The 26,925-nt window shown below is 43.8% G+C and overlaps 1 protein-coding gene across 1 annotated transcript in view; it reads left to right on the forward strand.

Annotated features, from left to right (window-relative positions):
* hsd17b12a (hydroxysteroid (17-beta) dehydrogenase 12a) overlaps window positions 1-26,925 on the forward strand; it is a 246,328-nt gene that overhangs the window by 202,013 nt on the left and 17,390 nt on the right. The window contains exon 7 of the mRNA XM_028793497.2: window positions 4,070-4,104. Within this exon, the coding sequence (XP_028649330.1) occupies window positions 4,070-4,104 (35 nt within the window). The remainder of the gene's footprint in view (window positions 1-4,069; window positions 4,105-26,925) is intronic.

Raw genomic sequence — 26,925 nt, forward strand, 5'->3', positions numbered from 1 at the left:
AAATACGTTCGTTTTGGAATTGTGGCGTCTTAAGTAACCCAAACCTAAATAGCTATATTATAAAGAGGCGATACCCCTCCCTTAGTCATATGGCGGTAAGAAATTACATAAGAGAAAATAACTTAGCTTTCTTTAATGACGGTTTACGCGGCATAACAGATGAAGAAGCCATGACAAGACCTTGTGTAGAGTCTGCCATTTCCGTCGCTGCACTGGAAGGATTTTCCGGATCGGATGACGTTATCTCCCATCCGTCCGTCGGCTTCAAAGGTGTGCCGGGCGATGTTCCAAGGCTTTATACTCTTTCTCCATATGCAGGCCCTTACTTAGGTACAGTATATCATGCCATTCCAAACAAGTCAATGAGAGGATTCAATTTCATGCACACAGAAATAGTACAGTGTCCGTTTTCGTAGTTGTCCCTTTCTTGTCTTCTAATGCTTGCCTAGCAGTTCTAAATGCTGAGCCCCTGTGTGCTAAATCTGGCCTTGTGTTAGCTGTACATGTGAGAAGAAGCAGATTTATAAAATATTTTTTGTACAGAGCACAATGACATATTAAACATATAAACTTATTACAGTGGGCGATGCTAGAACTGGCACTCCTAGCACCAACTATCGCTCCATGTTCATTAAGACCAGCAATTTTGCCCTTTCGAACATGCAAGTGAACACCAACTGATGGTGGTCTGCCTGATTTATACCACGCCAGGCTATCACATGACACAGGACGTGATGCAGGCGCGGGGTGTGCCCAATAAATCAACAGCTCACTGTGTAGTGACTACTTGGTTTGTTAAGTGGGCTTAGTCCACCAATTCTACAGTTGGCACTATGAAGCCACAAAGTTGCACAACTACATTTCGTTCACAATGCCTTTGTGCGAGTGACCAGGTAGCGTGGTGGACAGGAGGACTTTCAGTACTCGACTTGATGTTATTTTAGAAGAATTAAGTGGACAGGACTGGTGAGCTTTGTAGGGCTGAATGGCCTGTTCTCGTCCAGTGTCTCCTAATGTTCTAATGCAGGATTCACAGCCTCTGAGCAGCTCCAGATTTTCATTGCATTACCACCTGAATTTTTTTCTTCAAGCTGCAGCAGCTCCTCCTAGTCGTATGTTTTATTTGGTTCTCATGATCGTTGCTGCTGTTATCAGTTGTGACCTTATAGACCACAGCCAAGCTGATCTGTGGCCAATGGAAAAGTCACCTCAGATACTGGGAGCCTGGGAATCATCGGATGTTAAGATTCTGTCATCAGCACAGACTCTACTGTAGAATGACCAGGACAGGGCTGGTTGGTGGTCCCCAGGACCCTGACTCTGTCTGACTTGACTGTCTGTGGACCCCCAGAGATTTTTTTTTCCATGGATGCTGCAGACTGCAGTTTGTTTTCATCTCCTCCAATATAGTTCAGCAAATAATTAATGGACAGATGTTGTGCTTTCCATTGAGATAGATAAATATGAAAGGCACCATATAATAGATAGATAGATAGAAATGTGAAAGGCACTATATCATAGATAGATAGGGAAGACTCTGTATAATAGATAGGAAAGGCACTATATAATAGATAGATAGATAGATATGAAAGGCACCATATAATAGATAGATAGATAGATAGATATGAAAGGCACCATATAATAGATAGATGGATGGATATGAAAGGCACCATATAATAGAAAGATAGATATGAAAGGCACCATATAATAGAAAGATGGATATGAAAGGCACCATATAATAGATAGATAGATAGATATGAAAGGCACTATATAATAGACAGATATGAAAGGCACTATATAATAGAAAGATGGATATGAAAGGCACTATATAATAGAAAGATGGATATGAAAGGCACCATATAATAGATAGATAGATAGAAATGTGAAAGGCACTATATCATAGATAGATAGGGAAGACTCTGTATAATAGATAGGAAAGGCACTATATAATAGATAGATAGATAGATATGAAAGGCACCATATAATAGAAAGATAGATATGAAAGGCACCATATAATAGAAAGATGGATATGAAAGGCACCATATAATAGATAGATAGATAGATAGATAGATAGATATGAAAGGCACTATATAATAGACAGATATGAAAGGCACTATATAATAGAAAGATGGATATGAAAGGCACCATATAATAGATAGATAGATAGATATGAAAGGCACTATATAATAGATAGATATGAAAGGCACCATATAATAGAAAGATGGATATGAAAGGCACCATATAATAGATAGATAGATAGATAGATAGAAATGTGAAAGGCACTATATCATAGATAGATAGAGAAGACTCTGTATAATAGATAGGAAAGGCACTATATAATAGATAGATAGATAGATAGATAGATATGAAAGGCACCATATAATAGATAGATAGATAGATATGAAAGGCACTATATAATAGATAGATATGAAAGGCACCATATAATAGATAGATAGATAGATATGAAAGGCACTATATAATAGACAGATATGAAAGGCACTATATAATAGAAAGATGGATATGAAAGGCACTATATAATAGAAAGATGGATATGAAAGGCACCATATAATAGATAGATAGATAGAAATGTGAAAGGCACTATATCATAGATAGATAGGGAAGACTCTGTATAATAGATAGGAAAGGCACTATATAATAGATAGATAGATAGATATGAAAGGCACCATATAATAGAAAGATAGATATGAAAGGCACCATATAATAGAAAGATGGATATGAAAGGCACCATATAATAGATAGATAGATAGATAGATATGAAAGGCACTATATAATAGACAGATATGAAAGGCACTATATAATAGAAAGATGGATATGAAAGGCACCATATAATAGATAGATAGATAGATATGAAAGGCACTATATAATAGATAGATATGAAAGGCACCATATAATAGAAAGATGGATATGAAAGGCACCATATAATAGATAGATAGATAGATAGAAATGTGAAAGGCACTATATCATAGATAGATAGAGAAGACTCTGTATAATAGATAGGAAAGGCACTATATAATAGATAGATAGATAGATAGATATGAAAGGCACCATATAATAGATAGATAGATAGATATGAAAGGCACTATATAATAGATAGATATGAAAGGCACCATATAATAGATAGATGGATGGATATGAAAGGCACCATATAATAGATAGATAGATAGATAGATATGAAAGGCACTATATAATAGATAGATATGAAAGGCACCATATAATAGAAAGATAGATATGAAAGGCACCATATAATAGAAAGATGGATATGAAAGGCACCATATAATAGATAGATAGATATGAAAGGCACTATATAATAGACAGATATGAAAGGCACTATATAATAGAAAGATGGATATGAAAGGCACCATATAATAGATAGATAGATAGATATGAAAGGCACTATATAATAGATAGATATGAAAGGCACCATATAATAGAAAGATGGATATGAAAGGCACCATATAATAGATAGATAGATAGATAGATATGAAAGGCACTATATAATAGACAGATATGAAAGGCACTATATATTAGATATAAAAGGCACCATATAATAGATAGATAGATAGATATGAAAGGCACTATATGATAGATGTGAAAGACACTATATAATAGAGAAATAAATAACACACAACACAATTATGTTAAGCATTTTCAAAGTACTTTATTTTATTGTGCGTTTTAACAAATCTTTGTCTTTATATGTTCTCATTCTGTATTTAGTAATCTGTAAAGTTTATATTTGCATTTTACTTGTCACTGCGCCTGCACTCACTGAAGAGTGCTATTTAAAAATAAGCTAAAATTGAATTGAATTATAGACTGGCACATTTCATCAGTAGTCACGCCAACAGACTGAAGTGACCAAAGATGGGTGCCACCGTTGAGGGACTTCACAAGGACATCCGGGGTCCTAGCAGGAGGGGGGCAGTGCATTTCACAATTCTATTCTATTCTTGAGTCCTTCCTATGCTCTACTGTATATACCAGGTACTGTATTATGTAACCCTGTGACTTTCTTCTGGGGTGACGCTGGCTCTCTTTGTATTTTCAGATGACACAGTTGGTGCTCCCCGGAATGGTGAAAAGGTAGGATAATCAAATTACATTTCTATTGTTGCTGAGAGCTGCCATTACATGTGTAGTGCACACCTTCATACTGTATAATAGACAGATAGAGTGAAAGGCACATTATAATATAGATAGATAGTGAAAGGTACTATATAATCAATAGATAGATAGATATGAAAGGCGCTATACGATCAGTCTTCCAGCTGGACTTGTCCTTGAGCCAGTTCATTGTATGAGCCCAGATATGTGAGGCAAAGAGCCCTTCAAAGTGTCTGTGTACAGCAGTGAAGTAGCCGCCCCATGTCGCCCCCCAGAGGTGGAGTGTCAGTCACCTCATCCACAGTTGGTTCTTTCTTTGTGCCGAGCCCAGCAAGCCTCAGATCAGGTTAAGTGTGTTTGTGAAATGACGTGAAAGAGAAAGTGCTGTAAATGAGAAGGAGCGATCGTGTGCCATCCCCAAACCCCAAATACAACCAAGGAGGTCATAATGGTGCGCACATTATGGAAATAAAGCCTACATGGAGGGACGAACAAAGGGAGACACACTCTTACTCAGTCAGGTGTTCAGAATCCTCAAAGGCATCGATAAAGTTGATCCAAATGAATTATTTCAACTAAATTGCAAATCCCGTACTGAAGACCACCAATGCAAATTAAGGAGATGTGCATTTAGCACTGGAGCCGGTGTGGGTGCCAGGGTGAATGGACTGGCACAGCAACCAGGTGGTTCCTCCATAAGGGAAGGATGTGGATGAACAGGCGTCCCAGACTGGTTCGCTGCTGGTATCTTTCTTTTCTAGGAAGGAGTAATGGAGGACAGTGAAGGGCTGGCTTTTTTGGGGGTCACATCATTTCCCAGTATGCTGGATGGCAGCATCTCTCTGCTGCAGCTCCCATTTGTACACCGGCAGGGCATCATGGGAGTTGTAGTTCTGATGGACAGCCCAGTAGGGGTACTTGGGTACCACCAGAGGGAGCTGTGGGCTGCGGACTCCTATACTTTAACTCTTTCAGGGCTAGTTTTCTGAAAAGCACACAAAGCAATCGTTTCACAGATAAATCAACGTAAAACCTCTGTTGTCTCTTGTGGCTGGAGGCGCTCACAGGCGGCATGATGGCTGCTATGCTGTGGTCGGGGGTTTGTACCTCTCGTCATTGTAAGTGGTGGTCCTCCCAGGCGAGTGCTGCTGTAGGCGTATCAGCTAACAAACGTGTTCAGCACCACGATCAGCTGATGCTGGTACCTCATAATCTTTTTTGAGCACTTACATCAAAATCAGAGTCTGACAAGTGCAGAGTCCAATTCAGCGATGACATGCAGAACGTCGTCCACGGAGTATTTTGCTTTGCACATTCGCTTCGATCTCTCGCCAGATATCGGTGCCATTTTTGCCACTGATTGCTCTTCACTACTCAAACGAGTGCAGGGCATCTCGGTCAAACCAACGAAGCTAACTTTCCTTCTAGCAAAGAGAGTCGAACTAGAACATAACGGTGGGTTTGGTCACCATTTATAGCTGAGTACCACCGTCATCACCTCCTCTTGACCAAAGTCGACATCCACCCTGAAAGAGTTCAGGAGGATCTGCCGGACCAGGAAGTGCTTCCTGTGTGTAATTCTGTGAAAGTGTAAGATGTTCCCAGGTCTGGAATAAAAATGGCCACTCGGCCTCATCCAGGAAGTCGGAGTCAGGAGAGAAGAAGGACAACACCCGCCAGACAGGAGTGGGATTGTATTGTATAGGCACAATCTTTGAATAGAACCTCGTATTTAAACCCGTGACTACATTCTTGGACTTGTGTGTCAATGGCGCCCCGTGTTGGTCACAACTGGAAGCACTTCTTTACTTAAAGAGTTGTGGGAATCTGGAGGTAACTACCGAGACCTTGAGAACCTTTAGGAAGTATGTGGATGGAATATTGAGGCAGCGTAGCCACCAGACGAGATTGATGGATGGAATGGCCTCCTCTCGCTTGTCAGTCATCTTCTGTTGTCACTATTGACCAACCCCTGCTGCCTCTCTGGATATTGCCACATGGGTTTAGGTTCCTGACTGCCTGATCGGTTGGTGATAGTTGTCTGTTCCCCTACCTTAGAGTACGTTGTGGTATAGCGGGTCCGCAGCTTCCGAAAAAAAGGGTGGGTTTTTAAATTCGTATAGCCGTGTCGTTCTCCATGGGCACAATCACACGACCGCGGGGAGTTAGTGAGGTAATTGGAGCGAGTCACACCTGCACGTGTGAGTGCGGTCGTTTTTGATTGCCTCATTGGCTTCCTACGGTGTGTGATTAAGGTGCTGCGCCCACGGAGGATGAGGAGACACCACGAGCTAGGGACTCGCACAGGAGCGTTAGTCAGTTGTGCTCTAGGGGTTAGTTCGACCCACTGAAAACAAGCGAGTGGGGAGAGCAGAGAGGTGTCCTCCCGTGGGATCTGAGGAGCAACTACGGGTGCGCTAAAGATCAAGAGAGGAGAGCTGACCTCAATGGTCTGGCAGTGACGTCCATAAGGAGGCCAAGACGGAGGTTAGCTGAAGGAGCTCGTGGCTGTTGGTCTCCGCCGGCTGCGAGTAATGGGTGAGCCGGAGAGAAAGTGATGGAGGTGGGTCGCAGAATAACGAGAGAGAGAGACTGCTTTTTAACTTCTGCACGTTTTAACCTCGGGTTTTAAAGGATTTATTTATGGATGACTGTTTTCATCCCCAAAAGACACTCATTTTAAGGATTTATTTATTGAACTTTGGACACTGCACTGTTTTGATGATTGTTTTAATAAAAGCACTTTTTGAATATATCCCCTGGCTTCATGTGAGATTTGTCCCCATTTGTCAGCTCTTCTCGGTGACATTATCGACGGTGTTGGTTTCAGGACCCCCATCAGGACATTGGGAGCCTGAAGAGAACCCGCATTGTCACATACGTCAGTTGGAAGGTGGAGAATGGAGGTTGTGCTGTCTCCTTCTACCTTCTCGCCTGGGCCGGGCCTTTGCAGGTTGGGGGTGACTGGGGGATACCAGGTTAGTGACTTCCAGTGTCCCTGCTCCACTGAGCCTTGCCGGAGACATAAAGGGTCCAGTTCTCCCCGTCGAGGGTCAGCCAGACGTTTCCTGCTCCCTCTAGCCTTCCCTTCTAGGTCTCACATACGGTGCATCCGAAAAGTATTCACAGCGCATCACTTTTTCCACATTTTGTTATGTTACAGCCTTATTCCAAAATGGATTAAATTAATTTTTTTCCTCAGAATTCTACACACAACACCCCATAATGACAACGTGAAAAAAGTTTACTTGAGATTTTTGCAGATTTATTAAAAATAAAATAATTGAGAAAGCACATGTACATAAGTATTCACAGCCTTTGCCATGAAGCTCAAAATTGAGCTCAGGTCCATCCTGTTTCCCCTGATCATCCTTGAGATGTTTCTGCAGCTTCATTGGAGTCCACCTGTGGTAAATTCAGTTGATTGGACATGATTTGGAAAGGCACACACCTGTCTATATAAGGTCCCACTGTTCATGTCAGAGCACAAACCAAGCATGAAGTCAAAGGAATTGTCTGTAGACCTCCAAGACAGGATTGACTCGAGGCACAAATCTGGGGAAGGTTACAGAAAAAATTCTGCTGCTTTGAAGGTCCCAATGAGCACAGTGGCCTCCATCATCCGTAAGCGGAAGAAGTTCGAAACCACCAGGACTCTTCCTAGAGCTGGCCGGCCATCTAAACTGAGCGATCGGGGGAGAAGGGCCTTAGTCAGGGAGGTGACCAAGAACCCAATGGTCACTCTGTCAGAGCTCCAGAGGTCCTCTGTGGTGAGAGGAGAACCTTCCAGAAGGACAACCATCTCTGCAGCAATCCACCAATCAGGCCTGTATGGGAGAGTGACCAAACGGTAGCCACTCCTTAGTAAAAGGCACATGGCAGCCCACCTGGAGTTTGCCAAAAGGCACCTGAAGGACTCTCAGACCATGAGAAAGAAAATTCTCTGGTCTGATGAGACAAAGATTGAACTCTTTGGTGTGAATGCCAGGCGTCACTTTTGGAGGAAACCAGGCACCGCTCATCACCAGGCCAATACCATCCCTACAGTGAAGCATGGTGGTGGTAGCATCATGCTGTGGGGATGTTTTTCAGTGGCAGGGACTGGGAGACTAGTCCCTCTTCGGGGGTCAGCAATGAAATGTTTCAACAAAAAACAAAATGCACACCAACTGTCCCAAGACCCATCCTGGGATGCCGCCGTGCATTTGACTCCTCATCTCACCAAACGCCCATGTGGAAGTCCAGGAACAATCCACTGTGCTCGAGCCGCCATCAGAAAACCTTTTGCCTTATGTTTGTAAATGGCCTTCTTGGTACGAATTTGTGCGCAGACCCACAATCAGATCAGAAGTTCCACCGCCAACGGTGCTGCTAAAATGGGCGTATTGTCAGAAAACCCACAGGCAAGACGACGTCAAGCAATCCACGTAAAACCTGCACACTTACTCTCTATGTGGCATCACTACAGGCTGGCCCTGTCCGTGTGGTCCAGGCTTGTTTTATTTAATTGTTTGCTGTATGACACCACATGGCTACTTCATGTGTGCCAGCCAAATGTAGCATCACCTTGTGAAGAATGCCACACAGGGCCCAGAATATTAAAGATTTCTAAAAGTCGCCTGTGGACCATCTTCATCGTGTCATTGTGCAATAAAAATATGAATTAATAAATGTATATGTTCCAAATATTAATCACTTTTGATAGGCTCTTATTCACTAACTCCTGAACAGTCAGCTTGCAGGCAGTCCTTCTCCATAATGGAAATAAATTCCCTTCTACACCAGTAGCACGGGCCGCTGACCAGAATGAACATGAAGTCACTTTTCTAGAACATTTAGTATGAGAAATGTAAGTGGGATATCTGTGGAGATCTAAGGGGGGGGGGGGGGTGCACTTTTGTTTGACTCCTGTTTTTAGTGCTGGGAGTAGAGGAGCCACTGTGATCGCAGAGAGAGGTCGCCGTACACCTCAGTTGTACGGTAGACGGTCCACCTGTGGATGTGTAGAAAGGTCACCTTCCACCTCAGCACATCAAGCCTGGTGTTGTGTCTTTACACCGACGCCAACGGTAAACCAATGCATTAATAAAGACGGACACACCGATGCAGTGATTGATCATATTTGCGTTTTTCCTTTTTTACTTACTGACGATTTACACATCAAGTTCCAGCAAAGACGTGTGCATTAATTCCAAGGCGCAGACACGTCACGTATTCTATGCAATTGTTGTGCAACGTAAAGTAGGCCTCATATTTAGCCTTAAATTGTTGCATATGCAGTGGAACCTCGGTTTGCGAGTAACTTGGTTTACGAGTGTTTTGCACAATGAGGTAAAATTTTTAATAAATTTTGACTTGATAAACGAGCGAAGTCTTGCAATACAAGTAGTATGTATACTCTTTGTCTGCTGAGCATCATGTGATCACAACTGAGCTGATGGTTCTTCTCTCTCTCTCTCGCTGCAGGATTGTGGGTAATCGTCTCCTATTCTCCGCCTGAGTCGGCATGCCTCAGTCATATAGTCAACATCCGTACGAGCGTATACTGTTTACTGTAGCATTGTGACTGTGTGTGTGTGTGCTGTGGCGTATGAGTCCCTGTCATACACCCCAAAACATGAGGCTGAGTCTCAGTACTTTAGCAACAGCCCGGTTATTTATTGTAGCGGGATCTGCCACTCTCCTATACACCGACACAGCAGTCAGGCAGGATCGTGGCCAAGTAGGACTGTGCCCTGCGCATTTATAATGTTCCTTGTGTCACCCATTGACGGCAGGCGCTTATAGCATGTCCGCGATCTTTTCGGATTCGCTTTTACGGTGAACTGCTACAGCGCTGGGAGACTGCGATTGCTTTGGGACGCTTTTCCGCGTGTCGTCCCGTTGGGTGCAATCCCACAAGAGTTTAGAAACTCACTCACACCAGCCGTGATTCTTTTCAAAGGTAAAGTGCAGGTTAATTTGTTTTATGTATTTTTACTTTATATTTTGTATTAATCATTTTTATTTGAATAGTTTTGGGTTGTGGAACGAATCATCTGAGTTTCCATTATTTCTTATGGGGAAATTCACTTTGATATACGAGTGCTTTGGATTGTGAGCACGTATCTGGAAAGAATTATGCTCGCAAACCGAGGCACCACTGTACATAAAACACTTCCTCCCTCCCAGTTTGGATGTGTAACTGCAAATGTTTTTTTCTTTAAATTAACAAACAGATTACAGTAATCCCTCCTCCATCGCGAGGGTTGCGTTCCAGAACCCCCCGCGAAAGGTGAAAATCGGCGAAGTAGAAACCATATGTTCATATGGTTCTTTTTGTATATTTTAAGCCCTTATAAACTCTCCCACACTATTGTAAACATTTCACGCACAGTTATACAGCATAAACCCTTTGTATTCTCTTACATAATTTCAACGAATCTTACCTAATATCTATGTAAACACAGTTTATATACAGTAAAACCTAAATATTATTTTAAAGATATCGAGCGTCTCCGATATCACATATGTTACAGCCATTACGACAGACAGGCCACCAGCAATAAATACGTACAATGCAAGAAAAATTGTATACAGTAAAATGTGTGTACAGTGACACTAAACTATGTACATAAGTACTGTACGTAGATAATTAATTACTGTTACTCACCAACAATGACACGACGACTTGTCCGATAACGATGAGTTTAATTTTACTGCACAACAAAGGAGAGCGTTACAGCTCTTCTAAAGGAGCCTCTTCAGGCGACTGTGTAGCACCGCCGTTGTTCTTCTTCCATCACTCTTCAATCCAAATCCCTAAAGCAGATTCCATCCAGACTACTGCCTTATCACGTCCACTTGCAACTCGTTTTGCACCCTGGTTAAAGGACACTGCGGCTGTAGATCTTATATGCTTTTCCTCCTTTTTAAATAAAAAGAATCGTGGACTCATTGATGCCGTAATGGTGTCCTGCAGCGGTGTAGCTGTTTCCTTCCTTCAACATATCCAAAACTTTTACCTTTTCTGCAATCATTTGCATCTTCTGTTGGCGCTTGGGCACGGCCCCTGAAGCAGTAGCAGGAGCACGTTAATGCTGAATGAGTGAGATGAGACTTCCTGGTTAATGCAGCACTCCGTCGCTGAGCCAATCAGCACACAGGAACTTAACTGCGTGCTCTGATTGGGTAGCTTCTCAGTCATCCGCCAATAGCGTCCCTTGTATGAAATCAACTGGGCAAACCAACTGAGGAAGCAAGTACCAGAAGTCAAAAGACCCATTGTCCGCAGAAACCTGCAAAGCAGCGAAAAATCCGTGTTATATATTTAGATATGCTTACATATAAAATCCGCGATAGAGTGAAGCCGTGAAAGTTGAAGCGCGATATAGCGAGGGATTACTGTAATGGCAAAACAAACCTTCAATCTATGCAGAACATTTATATAACGTGAAACTCGGCTTACTGAAGCTAACCGAACTCTTAAGTACTTTGCCCATTAACATTGACTACGAGTACAGCTTCTCAGGAGGTCTATGAATCCTCACAGGATGGCGTCTTTCTTGTGAGGGTGGAGCAGGCGTTGGAGATTTGAGGTTGATTCAGCAGATTCTTGACGCTGAGATGCATCAACAGCAAGCGATGTATCAGATGTCCAGAAAGTAAACTCAATAGAGTCGTGAGGAACGATCAGCTTCTCTGCAGTGTCCGGTGCTGCGACATCCTGAGCCTGGGTGTCTAGCAGCGGGTCAAAATGTCTGCAGCACACACTGGATCGTGCCCAACCTGCACTGTGTATGTCAGAGGACCGACCAGTCTGTGACACGGTCTTACCAGGTGGCCACTTCTGATACGAGTGCTGCTAATCTCCGGATATTCGAAGCTTGCCTTGTTTTAGCTTTCAGTGGCACCGCTTATTTTGCATATGTTTACACAAGTCAGGCTTGAGCAGATGCAAGCACGATCTCAAGCTTCTTCGCAGAAAAACCATTGTTGGAGTCTGAATTGTGTTTATATAGGCTTTTATAGGCAGAATGGTGTCTCTGAGGCTCAGGATCTGCACTGGCAATCGGAAGGTTGCCGGTTTGAATCCCGTAAATGTCAAAAAGAGACTCTGCTCTGTTGGGCCCTTGAGCAAGGCCCTTAACCTGCACTTGCTGAGCGCTTTGAGTAGTGAGAAAAGCGCTATATAAATGCAAAGAATTATTATTATTAGGCTAGAAGAAAGTCTGCAATGTTCTCGTGCAGAGACCTCTTTGGCTTTCACTGAATCCCATCCTTGTTGCCAAATTCTGTTGTATTTTTACACCAATACAAACGGTAAGCCAATGCATTAATAAAGACGAACACTACGAAGCAACGACTGATCAAACTTGTGTTTTTTCTTTTTTATGTACTGCCGATTTACACAACAAGTTCCAGCAAAGACGCGTGCATTAATACCGAGGTGCGGGCACATCACATATACTGTGCAATTGTTGTGTAACGTAAAGTAGGCCTCATATTTAGCCTTAAATTGTTACATATACATAAAACACTTCCTCCCTCCCGGCTTGGATGTGTAACTGCAAATGTTTTTTTCTTTAAATTAACAAACAGATTAATGCCAAAACAAACCTTAAATCTATACGGAACATTTATATAGTGTGAAACTTTGAACATTAACATCGACTACGAGTTCAGCTTCTTAGGAGGTCTACGAGTCGTCTCAGGATGGCTTCCTTCTTGTGAAAGTGGAGAAGACATTAGAGATTTGAGGTGTTAAGGTTACTGACGATACGTCAAGCTCCAGCAGAAATGTGCGCATTAATACCAAGGTGTAGGCACATCACATATTCTGTGTAATGTTTTGTAACATACAGTCATATGAAAAAGTTCGGGACCCCCTCTCAGCCTACATAATAATTGACTCTCCTTTCAACAATAAAGATAACAGTGGTATGTCTTTCATTTCCTAGGAACATCTGAGTACTGCGGTGTTTTCCGAACAAAGATTTTTAGTGACGCAGTATTTAGTTGTATGAAATTAAATCAAATGTGAAAAGCTGGCTGTGAAAAATTTGTGTCCCCTTGTCATTGTGCTGATTTGAATGCCTGTCACTGCTCAATGCTGATTACTTACAACACCAAATTGGTTGGATGAGCTCGTTAAGCCTTGAACTTCATAGACAGGTGTGTCCAATCATGAGATATGAAGGTATTTAAGGTGGTCAATTACAAGTTGTGCTTCCTTCCCTTTGACTCTCCTCTGAAGAGTGACAGCATGGGATCCTCAAAGCAACTCTCCAAAGATCTGAAAACAAAGATTGTTGAGTCTCTTGGTTTAGGGGAAGGCTACAAAAAGCCATCTCAGAGGTTTAAACTGTCAGTTTCAACTGTAAGGAATGGAATCAGGAAATGGAAGGCCACAGGCACAGTTGCTGTTAAACCCAGCAGGTCTGGCAGGCCAAGAAAAATACAGGAGCGGCATATGAGCAGGATTGTGAGAATGGTTACAGACAACCCACTGATCACCTCCAAAGACCTACAAGAACATCTCGCTGCAGATAGTGTATCTGTACATCATTCTACAATTCAGAGCAATTTGCATAAAGAACATCTGTATGGCAGGGTGAGGAGAAAGAAGCCCTTTCTGTACTCACGCCACAAACAGAGTCGCTTGTTTTATGCCAATGCTCATTTAGACAAGACAGATTCATTTTGGAACAAAGTGCTTTGGACTGATGAGACAAAAATTGAGTTATCTGGTCAGAACAAAAAGCACTTTGCATGGCGGAAGAAGAACACGGCATTCCAAGAAAAACACCTGCTACCTACTGTCAAATTTGGTGGAGGTTCCATCATGCTGTGGGGCTGTGTGGCTAGTTCAGGGACTGGGGCCCTTGTTAAAGTCGAGGGTCAGATGAATTCAACCCAATATTAACAAATTCTTCAGGATAATGTTCAAGCATCAGTCACAAAGTTGAAGTTACGCAGGGGTTGGATATTCCAACAAGACAATGACCTAAAACACAGTTTGAAATCTACCAAGGCATTCATGCCGAGGGAGAAGTACAATATTCTGGAATGGCCGTCACAGTCCCCTGACTTGAATATCATAGAAAACCTATGGGATGATTTAAAGCAGGCTGCCCATCAAATTGAACTGAACTGGAGAGATTTTGTATGAAGAACGGTCAAAAATACCTCCATCCAGAATCCAGACACTCATCAGAGGCTATAGGAGGACAGCGTCTAGAGGCTGTTAGTTGAGCCTCCTTTTGTAAATCTAAGTATTGATGTCATATCTCTGTTGGGGTGCCCACATTTATGCTCCTGTCTAATTTTGTTATGATGCATATTGCATATTTTCTATTAATCCAATAAACTTATTGTCACTGCTGAAATACTAGATAGATAGATAGATAGATAGATAGATAGATAGATAGATAGATAGATACTTTATTAATCCCAGGGGGAAATTCACATATTCCAGCAGCAAAAAATATTAAATTAAAGAGTAATAAAAAATGCAGGTAAAAAAAAAAAAACAGACAATAACTTGAATAATGTTCAACGTTTACCCCCTCTGGTGGAATTGAAGAGTCGCATAGTTTGGGGGAGGAATGATCTTCTCAGTCTGTCAGTGGAGCAGGACAGTGACAGCAGTCTGTCGCTGAAACTGCTCCTCTGTCTGGAGATGACACTGTTTAATGGATGTAGTGGATTCTCCATAATTGAAAGGAGCCTGCTGAGCGCCCTTCGCTCTGCCACAGATGTCAGACTGTCCAGCTCCATGCCAACAATAGAGCCTGCCTTCCTCACCAGTTTGTCCAGGCGGTGAGGCATCCTTCTTCTTAATGCTGCCTCCCCAGCACACCACTGCGTAGAAGAGGGCGCTCGCCACAACCATCTGATAGAACATCTGCAGCATCTTACTGCAGATGTTGAAGGACGCCAGTCTTCTAAGGAAGTATAGTCGGCTCTGTCCTTTCTTGCACAGAGAATCAGTATTGGCAGTCCAGTCTAATTTATCGTCCAGCTGCACTCCTAGGTATTTATAGGTCTGCACCCTCTGCACACAGTCACCTTTGATGATCACGGGGTCCATGAGGGGTCTGGGCCTCCTAAAATCCACCACCAGTTCCTTGGTTTTGCTGGTGTTCAGTTGTAGGTGGTTTAAGTCGCACCATTTAACAAAGTCCTTGATTAGGTTCCTATACTCCTCCTCCTGCCCACTCCTGATGCAGCCCACGATAGCAGTGTCGTCAGCAAACTTTTGCACGTGGCAGGACTCCGAGTTATATTGGAAGTCTGATGTATATAGGCTGAATAGGACCGGAGAAAGTACAGTCCCCTGCGGCGCTCCTGTGTTGCTGACCACAATGTCAGATCTGCAATTCCCGAGACGCACATACTGAGGTCTGTTTGTAAGATAGTCCACGATCCATGCCACCAGGTATGAATCTACTCCCATCTCTGTCAGCTTGTCCCTAAGGAGCAGAGGTTGGATGGTGTTGAAGGCGCTAGAGAAGTCTAGAAACATAATTCTTACAGCGCCACTGCCTCTGTCCAAGTGGGAGAGGGATCGATGTAGCATATAGATGATGGCATCTTCCGCTCCCACTTTCTCCTGGTATGCGAACTGCAGAGGGTCGAGGGAGTGTTGGACCTGTGGCCTCAGGTGGTGAAGCAGCAGCCGCTCCATGGTCTTCATCACATGTGATGTTAGAGCGACAGGCCGGAAGTCATTCAGCTCACCAGGACGTGATACCTTTGGGACTGGGGTGATGCAAGATGTTTTCCAAAGCCTCGGGACTTTCCCCTGTTTCAGGCTCAGGTTGAAGATGCGCTGTAGAGGACCCCCCCAGCTCTGATGCACAGACCTTTAGCAGTCGTGGCGATACTCCATCTGGACCTACTGCTTTGCTGGCACCGAAGTTTCCTCAGCTCTTTGCTCACTTGCGCTGCTGTAATTGTGGGTGGGGATGTCTCTCCTATGTTGGTATCAGCAGAAGGATGTGTAGAGAGTGCAGTACTCCGAGGTGAGAGTGGGTTAGGGTGGTCAAACCTGTTAAAGAAGTTGTTCATTTGGTTTGCTCTCTTCACGTCTCTCTCTATGGTGGCACCCCGCTTCGAGCTGCAGCCAGTGATGATCTTCATCCCATCCCACACATGCCGTTGTTTTGCAACTTCTGCTCCAGCTTTCTCCTGTACTGCTCCTTCGCCGCCCTGAGCTGGACTCGGAGTTCCTTCTGCACATACTTGAGCTCATGCTGATCACCGTCTTTAAAAGCCCTTTTCTTCTGGTTCAAAAGGCCCTTGATGTCACTTGTAATCCATGGCTTGTTGTTAGCATAGCAGCGTACAGTTCTTACTGGAACTAAAGTGTCCATACAGAAGTTGATGTAGTCAGTAGTGCAGTCAACAACCTCCTCAATGTTCTCACTATGTGATCCCTGTAGGATATCCCAGTCTGTAGTTCCGAAACATTGTCTCAGAGCATTCTCAGCCTCCGGGGTCCACTTCCTGAATGATCGTGTCTACTACTACTACTACTACTGTGTCCATAAGGCATGTCAGATATTAAAAGGAAGTTCAGCCAATGAGAAACAAAAATCCAAAGAATTAAGAGGGGTTCCCAAACTTTCATATGACTGTAAAATAGTTCATATGTATATGTAACCATTTAACAATAAATATAACACTTGGACTTACTGTATGAAAAACGTTAAAGCAATGGAGAAAACACAAACAGGATTCACAAAATTGAGAACTAGACTCTCCCGCCATCAGTGACGCCAGGTTAAGGATGGCAATTAATGTACAGTTGTGGCCAAAGGTTTTGAGAATGACCCAAGTGTTGGTTTTCACAAAGTCTGCTGCTTCAGTATTTTTGGATCTTTTCGTCAGATGTTTCTATGGTGTACTGAAGTAGAATTACAAGCATTTCAGAAGATTCAAAGTCGTTTATTGACAACTCCATGATGTTTATGCACAAAGTCAATATTTACAGTGTTGGCCCTTCTTTCTATATCAAGACCTCTGCAATTCGCCCTGGCAGGCTGTCTGCCAATCAACTTCTGGGCCCAATCCTGACTGATGGCAGCCCATTCTTGCATAATCAATGCTTGGAGTTTGTCAGAATTGGTGGGTTTTTGTTTGTCCACCCGTCTCTTGAGGATTGACCACAAGTTGGGATTCAGGTCTGGGGAGTTTCCTGGCCAACTTTTGGCCACAACTGTAGGTCCTCAGATCAGAGAAGTGGTAAGAGAGGAGCGATTTGAAGAAGAGGAGGACTGGTGAGCTTTGTTGGGCTGAATGGCCTGTTCTCGTGTAGAACATTCTAATGAAAGAACTTGAGCTGAATGAGGTGAAGAAAGCTGCTTGGCGGAGCTTCCAAAGAGTCTGCACAAACGTTTTGGGAGCATCTTGCACCTGACACCGTCGATAGTCCTGACCGGGATGAGCTGTACAAATGAGGGACACCACATGAAGCAAGGGGAAGGTGCAAAAGTGTTCAGTACTTTTATTAACAAACGTGTTAATGCTCCCATAAACACAATCAATAAATCATCCATAAAAAGGTGAATCTGTGGAGGTTAAAATCGCAATAAATTAAATCCATTAAAAACGAAGTTAAAATCACCTGGCAGGAAACTGTACAGAAAAAAACAGGGCTTTCTTTCTCACAGATGGCTCCTCTGCTTATCCCATACTGGCCTGGCAGCAGAGGAGACGCAGCTGACCTTCCTCAGGTGCGGCTCCCTGCCATCCCATGGCAACAGTAAGGCTCCCTCTCCGGACCTTGGCTTGGGTCCCCTACAGGCACTCACACTGGGGCTCTCATCCTAAGCCTCCTCGACCCCCTGTTGCCCTCCTGGTCTTCTGTGGCTTGTTGTCTAAACTCCCAATCAGATACATTTGATAATGCGACGCACTACATGATTGACAGACTGATAAAAATTTTTAGTTTAGTTCATTTTTGTATTGCGCTCTTCACTGAGTGTGGTGCTGAGATGTCACCCATGGTACGGCTGCACTCGGATCCTAATTTGGGATCCTGAGGTGGTCTGTCGTGTGGTGGGGTGCAGTAATGCGCTGTATCAGTGCCTCCTCCTCATTCACCAAGTGCAGCTAGAGTGACCCATTCCGACCGTATTGACCCCCCACCCCAAAGGTCGGTCACGCACATCTCTTCGGGGTTCACTTCCCAGCTGCCTGCTTTCTCTCCTCAGCTGTCTCACTCCCTTAATGGCTTTCTTTCTTTCTGTCTTTCTTTTCTTTTTCGATTCTTCCTCCTCCTCTCGCTTCCCCTTTTAAAATGGGGACGTGGCACAGCAGTGCCAATTAGGGTCACAGACGATCCTTCACCTGTGCACTGAGTGTGTGGGGCCGTCCCCTCCCGCATGGCACCAGGGAACTGCTCTCGCCACGCTACCACACCCATCCACAAAGACGCGAGTGCAGCGATTATTTATTTAAAAAGATTCCGATCAGCCGCGGACCTCACTTTACCACAACATCGCAAGGATGAAAACTCTCCAGAGATAATGAGGGACCAAACAGTGCCGTGCAGTATGTCGTTCAAGATTCATTTCTTAGACTCTCCCTTGGACTTTTTTCACTGAAAACCTTGTTGTGGTCAATGACAAATGTGGCAAAACGTTTCATCAGGACATTTCCAACGTGGTAAAATATTACTAAAGCAAGTGGAATCCCAAGAACCTAAAACTTGAGAAACATGACAAGCGAGAGGAGACGGTTCAGTCCATCAGGCACGTTTGTTTAGCTGATAGCTAAGCCCCCGAGGCTTCAGCTTCGTGTCTCGGTAGTTTGCTCCAGATTCCTACGGCTCTTTACATAAAGAAGTGCCTCCTGGCTTCCGTTTTAAATGCACTTCCCCTTAATTTCCACTGACGTCCTCGAGTGCACGATTCACCGTTAAGCAGAAACAAATCTGCTGACGTCCCAGTATGGTGGCTGACTGCTACAGGCCTCTCAAGAAAGACGTTCCTCAGTTGCCAAGAAGCAGGCCAGCTTGTATGGTGGCATATTGAACACTCTAATTTCACCACTAGGGAGAAGACCTTCTAAATAGACAGACCTACAACATGGAGTCCAAGGGTAGGGTGATCGTCTGGCCAAAGCATCTCAGGGGGAAAAGTCCATTTGCACATGTCTGGTGTGGAGGGTGGGGACATTTCAGGTCAGGAGTCCCCAGTTGGACTGTTTAGTCCAAAGATGAAGAAGCATTTAGGTGTAGAGTTTAGGAACACCCTATGGCCCTGCTCAGGAGAATAAAAAGGTATTTTAGGAACATTAGAACATTTGTGATAAGAGCAGGCCATTCAGCCCAACAGGGCTCGTCCATCAAAGAGCAGAACCCATCATGTCTCTCCAGTTGTATGTCAGACCGTCCCGTCCTGCCCCTGTTTCAGACTCAGCATGAACCAGAAACATGACAAGCGAGAGGAGACCAATCAGTCCATCTGGCACGTTTGTTTGGCTGATAGCTAAGCCCCCTCTGATATCTCGTCCAGATGCTGCTTAACGGTTATCGAGGCTTCAGCTTCATGTCTCGGTTAGTTCCAGATTCCAACAGTTCTTTGCGTAATGAAGTGCCTCCTGGCTTCCATTTTAAATGCACTTCCCCTTAATTCCACTGACATCATCGAGTGCGCGATTCACCGTTAAGAAGAAACAACTCTGCTGGAAGTCCCAATATGGTGGCTGACTGCTACAGGACTCTCAAGAGAGATGTTCCTCAGTTGCCAGGAAGCATGCCAGCTTGTATGGTGGCATACTGAACACGTGCCAATGCTGGAATTTCACCACTAGGGGGGTAGACTTGCTAAATAGACAGACCTACAACATGGAGTCCAAGGGTAGGGTGATTGTCTGGCCAAAGTCCATTTGCACATGTCTGGTGTGGAGACTCCCTGTGTTATGTCCCCAGTTGGACTGTTTAGTCCAAAGATGAATAAGCCTATGTCCCTGCTCAGGGTTAAGCAGACTTGGAGAATGGAATGGTATTTTAGAAATATTAGAACAGTTGTGACAAGAGCAGGCCATTCAGTCCATCCAAGAGCAGCATCCATCTTGTCTCTCCAGTTGTACAGTACGTCAGTCCGTCCCGTCCTGCCCGTTTCAGACTCGCCATGAACCTTGATGACCTTCAGTGGAAGGGATTTCGAAACATTCCCGATGAATTGGACTGTGTGTGCCTCAAGTGTCTGGATCAGAACGGACTTGAAAACAGACGATTAGTTTATCATTTGATTAAATTACCCAAACTACGACAAATTCACTTTCAGTTCATGCCACTCAGGGAGAGAGTGGCATGTGGCATCAAGATGATGAGGCAGAGCAAAACAAAAAAAAAATGCAGTTAAAAATGCAAAATGAAACAAGATTTGGAATCCTGCACCTTAAGGCCTGGGCACCCCACAGCAGCGCAGTCTGTACAGTAAAGACTCGGGAGAACGTGTGCAGACGCCCACCTTCGCGTGCTGCATGCCACTTTCATGGGAGATCCCTGTTGAGCTCTTATGACTAACGGTGTGTTCCAGGGAGCGGTGGAAGCACCCTCAGTTAGCTGCTGAATCATCGGCGCTCAGGATCCCCTTCTCTCGCAGTCTGCCCTGCACAGCTCAGGGCCGCTTCTTACGCAACACAGCTAAGAATGTTGGAGCTGACTCATGGTGACTAACATAGCCATTTCCTAGCCTGGAAAGGTGGGTGGGTGATTTCCTCAATGCCAGGCATGCCAATAATCAGAAAAGCTTGGTGGCTGGGAGTTCCCCTTCTATTATTATCTACTCACTTACTGCTTTGTAGACGGGGCTGTGTGTGTAAATGAATGTGTGACAAGGCGCTGGAGCCTCGAGTGTGAGGTGTGGGCATTTTACACCGTCGTTCACATCCACTAGGGCTTGGAAATGGAAAATGAATGGGCTCAGTTCACCTGAAGATGGGCTGGCACTGGGCAAAGTGCTGTGGCTCCCCCCCGGGTCTACACGGGTCCACTGGTGTCCCAGAGGTGAAAGTGTGTGTGTCACGTTAAGTGGCCTTGTGAAACTGGCGTCTACTGTATAGCGCTATACATATCTATGTCTGTCTATCATATAGTGCCTTACATGTCTATCGACTTGCCATACTGTACCTTAAATATCTATTATATAGTGCCTTACACAGCTATGTCTGTCTGTCATTTCATATAGTGCCTTACATATCCATCAACCTACCCTATAATTCCTTAAATATCTGACTATCTGTTATATAGTGCCTTACATATCTTACATAATAAGATATATCTATTATATATCTTACATATTGTATCTTTATGTGTACTATATGTTCTGTATTTAGTAATTTGTAAAATGTAGAACTTGTCACAACGCAGTACACCTGCACTTGGTGAAGGAGGAGGAGGAGGAGGAGGTTAGGAGCAGACACTGATACAATGCGTTACTGCACCCCACCACACAACAGACCACCTCAGGGTCCCAAATTAGGACCCGAGTGCAGCCGTACAACGGGTGACCGTTCAGCACCGCACTCAGTGAAGAGCGCAATACAAAAATGAAGTAAACGGGAAATATTTATCAGTCTGTCAGTTACATAGTGCTTCACATTATCAAATGTATCGGTCAATCTACTATACAGTGACTTACACAATTAACGCATAACTATCTGAATATCTGTTATATAGTGCCTTACATATCTATCACTTCATGTCATTCTACGATATACTGCCTGACATCTATCTATCTATCTATCTATCTATCTATCTATCTATCTATCTATCTATCTATCTATCTATCTATCGTGTGTGTGTGTGTGTGTGTGTGTATATATATATATATATATATATATATATATATATATATATATATTAATATATATGTGTGTGTGTGTGTGTATGTGTAATATACTGCTTTATACATCTATCATGAAATTCCTTACTTCTAAATTTATCTACACTTTTAATTTTGCCTACTGTTCTATCATATCATATGATGCCTTACATGTCTGTGTGTCTATTACAAATGTCCTTGCATATCTAGATATTTTATGGGCCAGACTGGTGTCGACTGTATAGCACTGTACATATCAATGTCTGTCTATCGTATAGTGCCTTACACATCCATTGACTTACCATACAATATCTTAACTATCTATCTATTATATAGTGCTTTACACAGCTATGCCTGTCTGTCATATCATATAGTGCCTTACATATCCATCAACCTACTGTATAGTGCCTTACATATCTATCAGCTCATCTGTCATTCTACTATATACTGCCTGACATCTATCTATCTATCTATTATATAGTGCCTTTCTTATCTATCTATTATATAGTGCCTTTCATATCTATTTATCTATTATATAGTGCCTTTCTTATCTATTATATGGTGCCTTTCATGTCTATCTATTATATAGTGCCTTTCATATCTATCTATCTATCTATCTATCTATCTATCATATAGTGCCTTACATTTGTGTCTATTTCAATAGTCCTTACATGTCTATGTATTTTATAGTGCCTTACATATCTACCAATATAAAATACTGTGTGTGTGTGTATTTCTATCCAATTAGATCTACTGCTTTATAGGTATATAGTTAGGGACTTCTACAGTACGTACATCAGCAGACAGACAGATGGCGTCAAGACCACCGGCTGTGGTCCGAGTGTATCTACCAGAAGGGCTAGAAGTCAGCATTAAGTTAACATTAAAGTTTTAGATGGGAAACTCAACAAAGGGACCCTCGTGTTGTTCAGTTTTATTTTTCAGTAGGAAATTGTATGTGTGTACTTGTGCTGTTTGTGTGTCTATAAGCCGTGTGTGTCTGTATATTGACTGTATACGCTGTACTCTGTGCACGTGACAGTATTGGCCCTATGAATCTACATACAGTGCACACTGCATACAGTATGTGTGTGACTTTGTGTTTAGCTTTTGTCTGTATGCTGTATACGTGTGTACTTATTATTTCGTGGCTTCTGCTTTGGTTTTCTCACAGAGACTGACCGACATTGTCCCTTAAGGCAAACCCAAGTATCTGTTTGTGCCCAGTGGATATTTGAAGACTTCTACAGGCTGAGATGCTGCCGCCTGTAACTTTGGTGCAAGCCCCTTTGGTGGACCTCGGTGGGACCGCTGCTTCATGTCACTTCCCTGAGGGCTGCGGACAGATGGCCCCCTCTGTCCGTCTGTGTGTCTTTCTTTTGTTCTCCCCCCCCCCCCCCCCCCCGCCTTCATCAATTCCTGCTCACACAGGTACCTCATGCCTCAGAACCGTATACTGTAGGTCGTGCATGGAAAGTAGTTTCCATAGCAACAATAGGGGCAGCTGGAATGAATATAGCATGCTGTGTGTGAGCGTGGGCGTGTGAGCGTGCCGCTGTATGGCCGTGTGTGTGTGTGTGTGTGAGCGCGCGCTGATTTGTTGAATGGGCTTTTCTCGGACGTCTCAGTCTTGTGGATGCTGTTGCTGTGTTTGTGTTGGACTTAAAGGACGGACGGGGAGTTTGCAATGCTGCGCACTTTAAGACCATAAATATGCAAAGATAAAAGTGATTTGAAGTCAAAAATGATTGTAATTTAATATATCGGGTTACAAAGACACTTTTTTGCAAAACACTTCAAAAAAAAAAAAAAAAAGATGCTGTATTTTCATTTGTCTACAGGCACAATAATAAAAGACTAACAAAATCCATGGCCATTTACTCGTATGTAAGTGATGAGGTCAGAGGTTAAGAGGGGGCGCTATACACTCGCCACATGTTATGTATGGTAATGACTGCTTATCTTTATTAAAATGAGCAAACTTAACTGTATTTAGTTACTTTTGCCTCGTGTTGTGTCTTCACACCTGCCTCAACGGGGTGAATCTCTGTCATTTGCACTAAGTTACAGACTTGTGTCTCCTCCTCAGTGGCCTTCAAGTCCAAGTAGCCGTTCTGAAATGTGTCCGGCCGTCAGCTCATCATCTAGGTGTGTGATTGTACCCATCCAACGCATTGCCGGCCATCCTCTTTTGCACTGACCTTCGACTTTGTGGAGCGAGGTGTCCTTCCATCAGGCATTTTCTGAAAACATAAAACTCTGAAAGCCTGGCTCTTGCCATTTCCTAACAAACATCCTCTCCCAGAAGTCCCACAGACAAAGCCGAGAGCATGCGTGTAACCCACATCGATTCTGACGCATCCTTCCAATTACAGTCTGCATGACTGTCACCGTAACGTTCGAACATCTGGACAACTGTGACGAGAGCAGGCCATTCAGCCCAACAAGCTTATCTATCCTATTCACCTCAATTGTCCAAAATAACATGAAATTGGGATTTGAAGTTCTCTGACGTTCTGCTGTCCATCACACCCTGTGGTCGGTTATTCTAACATTTGTCTAAAAATTTACTCTGAAGTTTCCAACCATGTCTGTGTGTTGTTGCTGTATAATTTATTTTAAAGTCACCGTCTCGATCCACTGGACTAACTCCCTTCATCATTTTAAACACTTCAGTCAGGTCTCCTCTTACTCTTCTTTTTCTTAAACTCTAAAGGCTCAGCTCTTTTAATCTTCTTTTTCTTAAACTGTAAAGGCTCAGCTGTTGTAATCTTTCCTCATAACTCATCCCCTGTAGCCCTGAATCAGCCTAGTCGCTCTTCTCTGGACCTTTTCTTGTGCTGTTATGTCCTTTTTGTAGCCTGGAGACCCAAACTGCACCCAGTACTCCAGATGAGGCCTCACCAGTGTGTTATAAAGCTGGAGCAGAACCTCCTGTGACTTGTACTTCACACATCAAGGCGCTATATAACCTGACATTCTGTTAGCCTTCTTAATGGCTTCTGCACACTGTCTGCCAGGTGATAGCGTTGAGTCCACTATGACTCCTAAATCCTTCTCATAAGGTGGACTCTCTATTTTCAGACCGCCCATTGTGTATTCAAACCTCACATTTTTCCTTCCTATGTGTAATTCTTAAACATTTACTGACATTAAATTTCATCTGCCACAAATCTGTCTGCTGTCCAAGTCCCTCTGTGATGATTTAACAGATTTGAGATTACCTGCCAATCCGCCTATCTTGGTATCATCCTCAACTTACGTCACATGGTTCGACAACATTATCTGCAAATAACAGAAGAGCACTCCAGCGATTGACCAATTCATTTTTTCCCCACTACAGAACTTTCAAGGTGGGTGGGTGTCAACAAAAGTCGACATAAAAAATTAAGGGCTAACTAACCATTGAGAAAAGTCACCTAAAATGTTCCGAATGTTTGCTTTTATCCACTAGGTGGTAGCAAAGACCACGAGATAAAGATGAATCGCCATTCATTTTCCATTACAGCATGGCATCAAATGCCAGCAGCCGCTCTCGTCAAAAGAAATCCGCTGGCCGAGATGTGTTGTGTATTGTCGGTGACTCGGACTGTCACATGACAAACAGCATCAGCTGAGCAGCACCTACAGTGTGGCAAACGACATGACTTGGCACCGCGGACGGTTGTTTTTTTTTGAAAGGCACTATATCATACTCTTTGAAATCTTCATATACAGAGAGCTCATCCTGTACATGTGTTAGGTACACAATCTGGAGGTGGACAGAGATCCTCCATAGAGAGGTAAACCCAATGCCAGGCAGGCGCATGTGGAATTGGCACACAGACAAACGTGAACTTTAGGTGCGTTAAACACACGTGTCATCTCGCATTGAAAGACACACCTGCATCATCACACATCTCGGCAGAGGCGTACGCGTGAATCGGGCCTTAAAGGACATGTCCTACCGTGACAAGCTCCGGTCTGGAGTGAAGGAGGCCGCATGGGGGTCTTTAAAATCCTCAAAGGAGTCGTTGGAGTTGATTCTTTGGACTAAAATGGTGAAGCCCACCAACAACAGGAGCCTCCTTTTTTTTGTTGGTTATTCTTTCCATTTCATTGTTTCAGAGCCCATGACCATAGATGGGGATGAAGGTGTAGACCTTCTGGGAAATGAAAAGCTTCATCTGAGGAATTAGCTGCCACTTCTGCCTCACTGACTGGTACAATGTCTACAAAAGTGCCGCTCCATCGATTCTGAGTCAATCGAACAAGTCAAGACCCCCAAGATGTTTGATATCCCCCAACCTGGATCAGCTCCTCACCCACGTTACCTGCAGAGAACAAGCCTCTCTTTTCTGGACTTCAGATTACGAGGGGCCAATTCCCATCCCTCATTTGTTAAACACGCCGTGTGGGAGATCCCACCCTTGACGGACTCTGAAGCCCACATTGAACCGACCCCATTTAAACATCAAGTATGTGAAGACAACACCCTCCATCCACAAACACGGGGGGGGGGGGGGGGGGGGGGGCCTGAATGGCTCAAAACCCCACACTGCTGAAGACCCTTCCACAAGGTATCAAGGGGTCCTGAGCTTTTCTAAATCAACACAGCATATGTAGATGCTCACCAAGCGTGGGGCTGGATGACGATTTGCGTGCTGATCAGCACATGTGAGGGTCAGGACCCCATCGACCTATCCGTGTTTCTTCACTGATCCACACAAAAACAAAACCCACATTAGTTCTTCCCGATCTGAGGTCCACCTCCTGGATGGAGGTTCTGTTTAGGTGACCTGAATAGACCATCAAGGCTTAGAAGCTTGAGCCTTGTTAAATGGAATTCACCCTTTTGAGAACAGGGACCACCAGTGCAGTCCCAGCACCACCACCTTCTCTTCCCCAATCCGCCCCCCCACCGAGCCAAGACACAGACAAGGAGGGAGGGGCTTTAGGTAAGTGAACACCACAGTACGCCGGGTCTCAGGCAGCAGAGTTG

Source organism: Erpetoichthys calabaricus, chromosome 2, assembly GCF_900747795.2.
Source record: "Erpetoichthys calabaricus chromosome 2, fErpCal1.3, whole genome shotgun sequence".
NCBI lineage: Eukaryota > Metazoa > Chordata > Cladistia > Polypteriformes > Polypteridae > Erpetoichthys > Erpetoichthys calabaricus.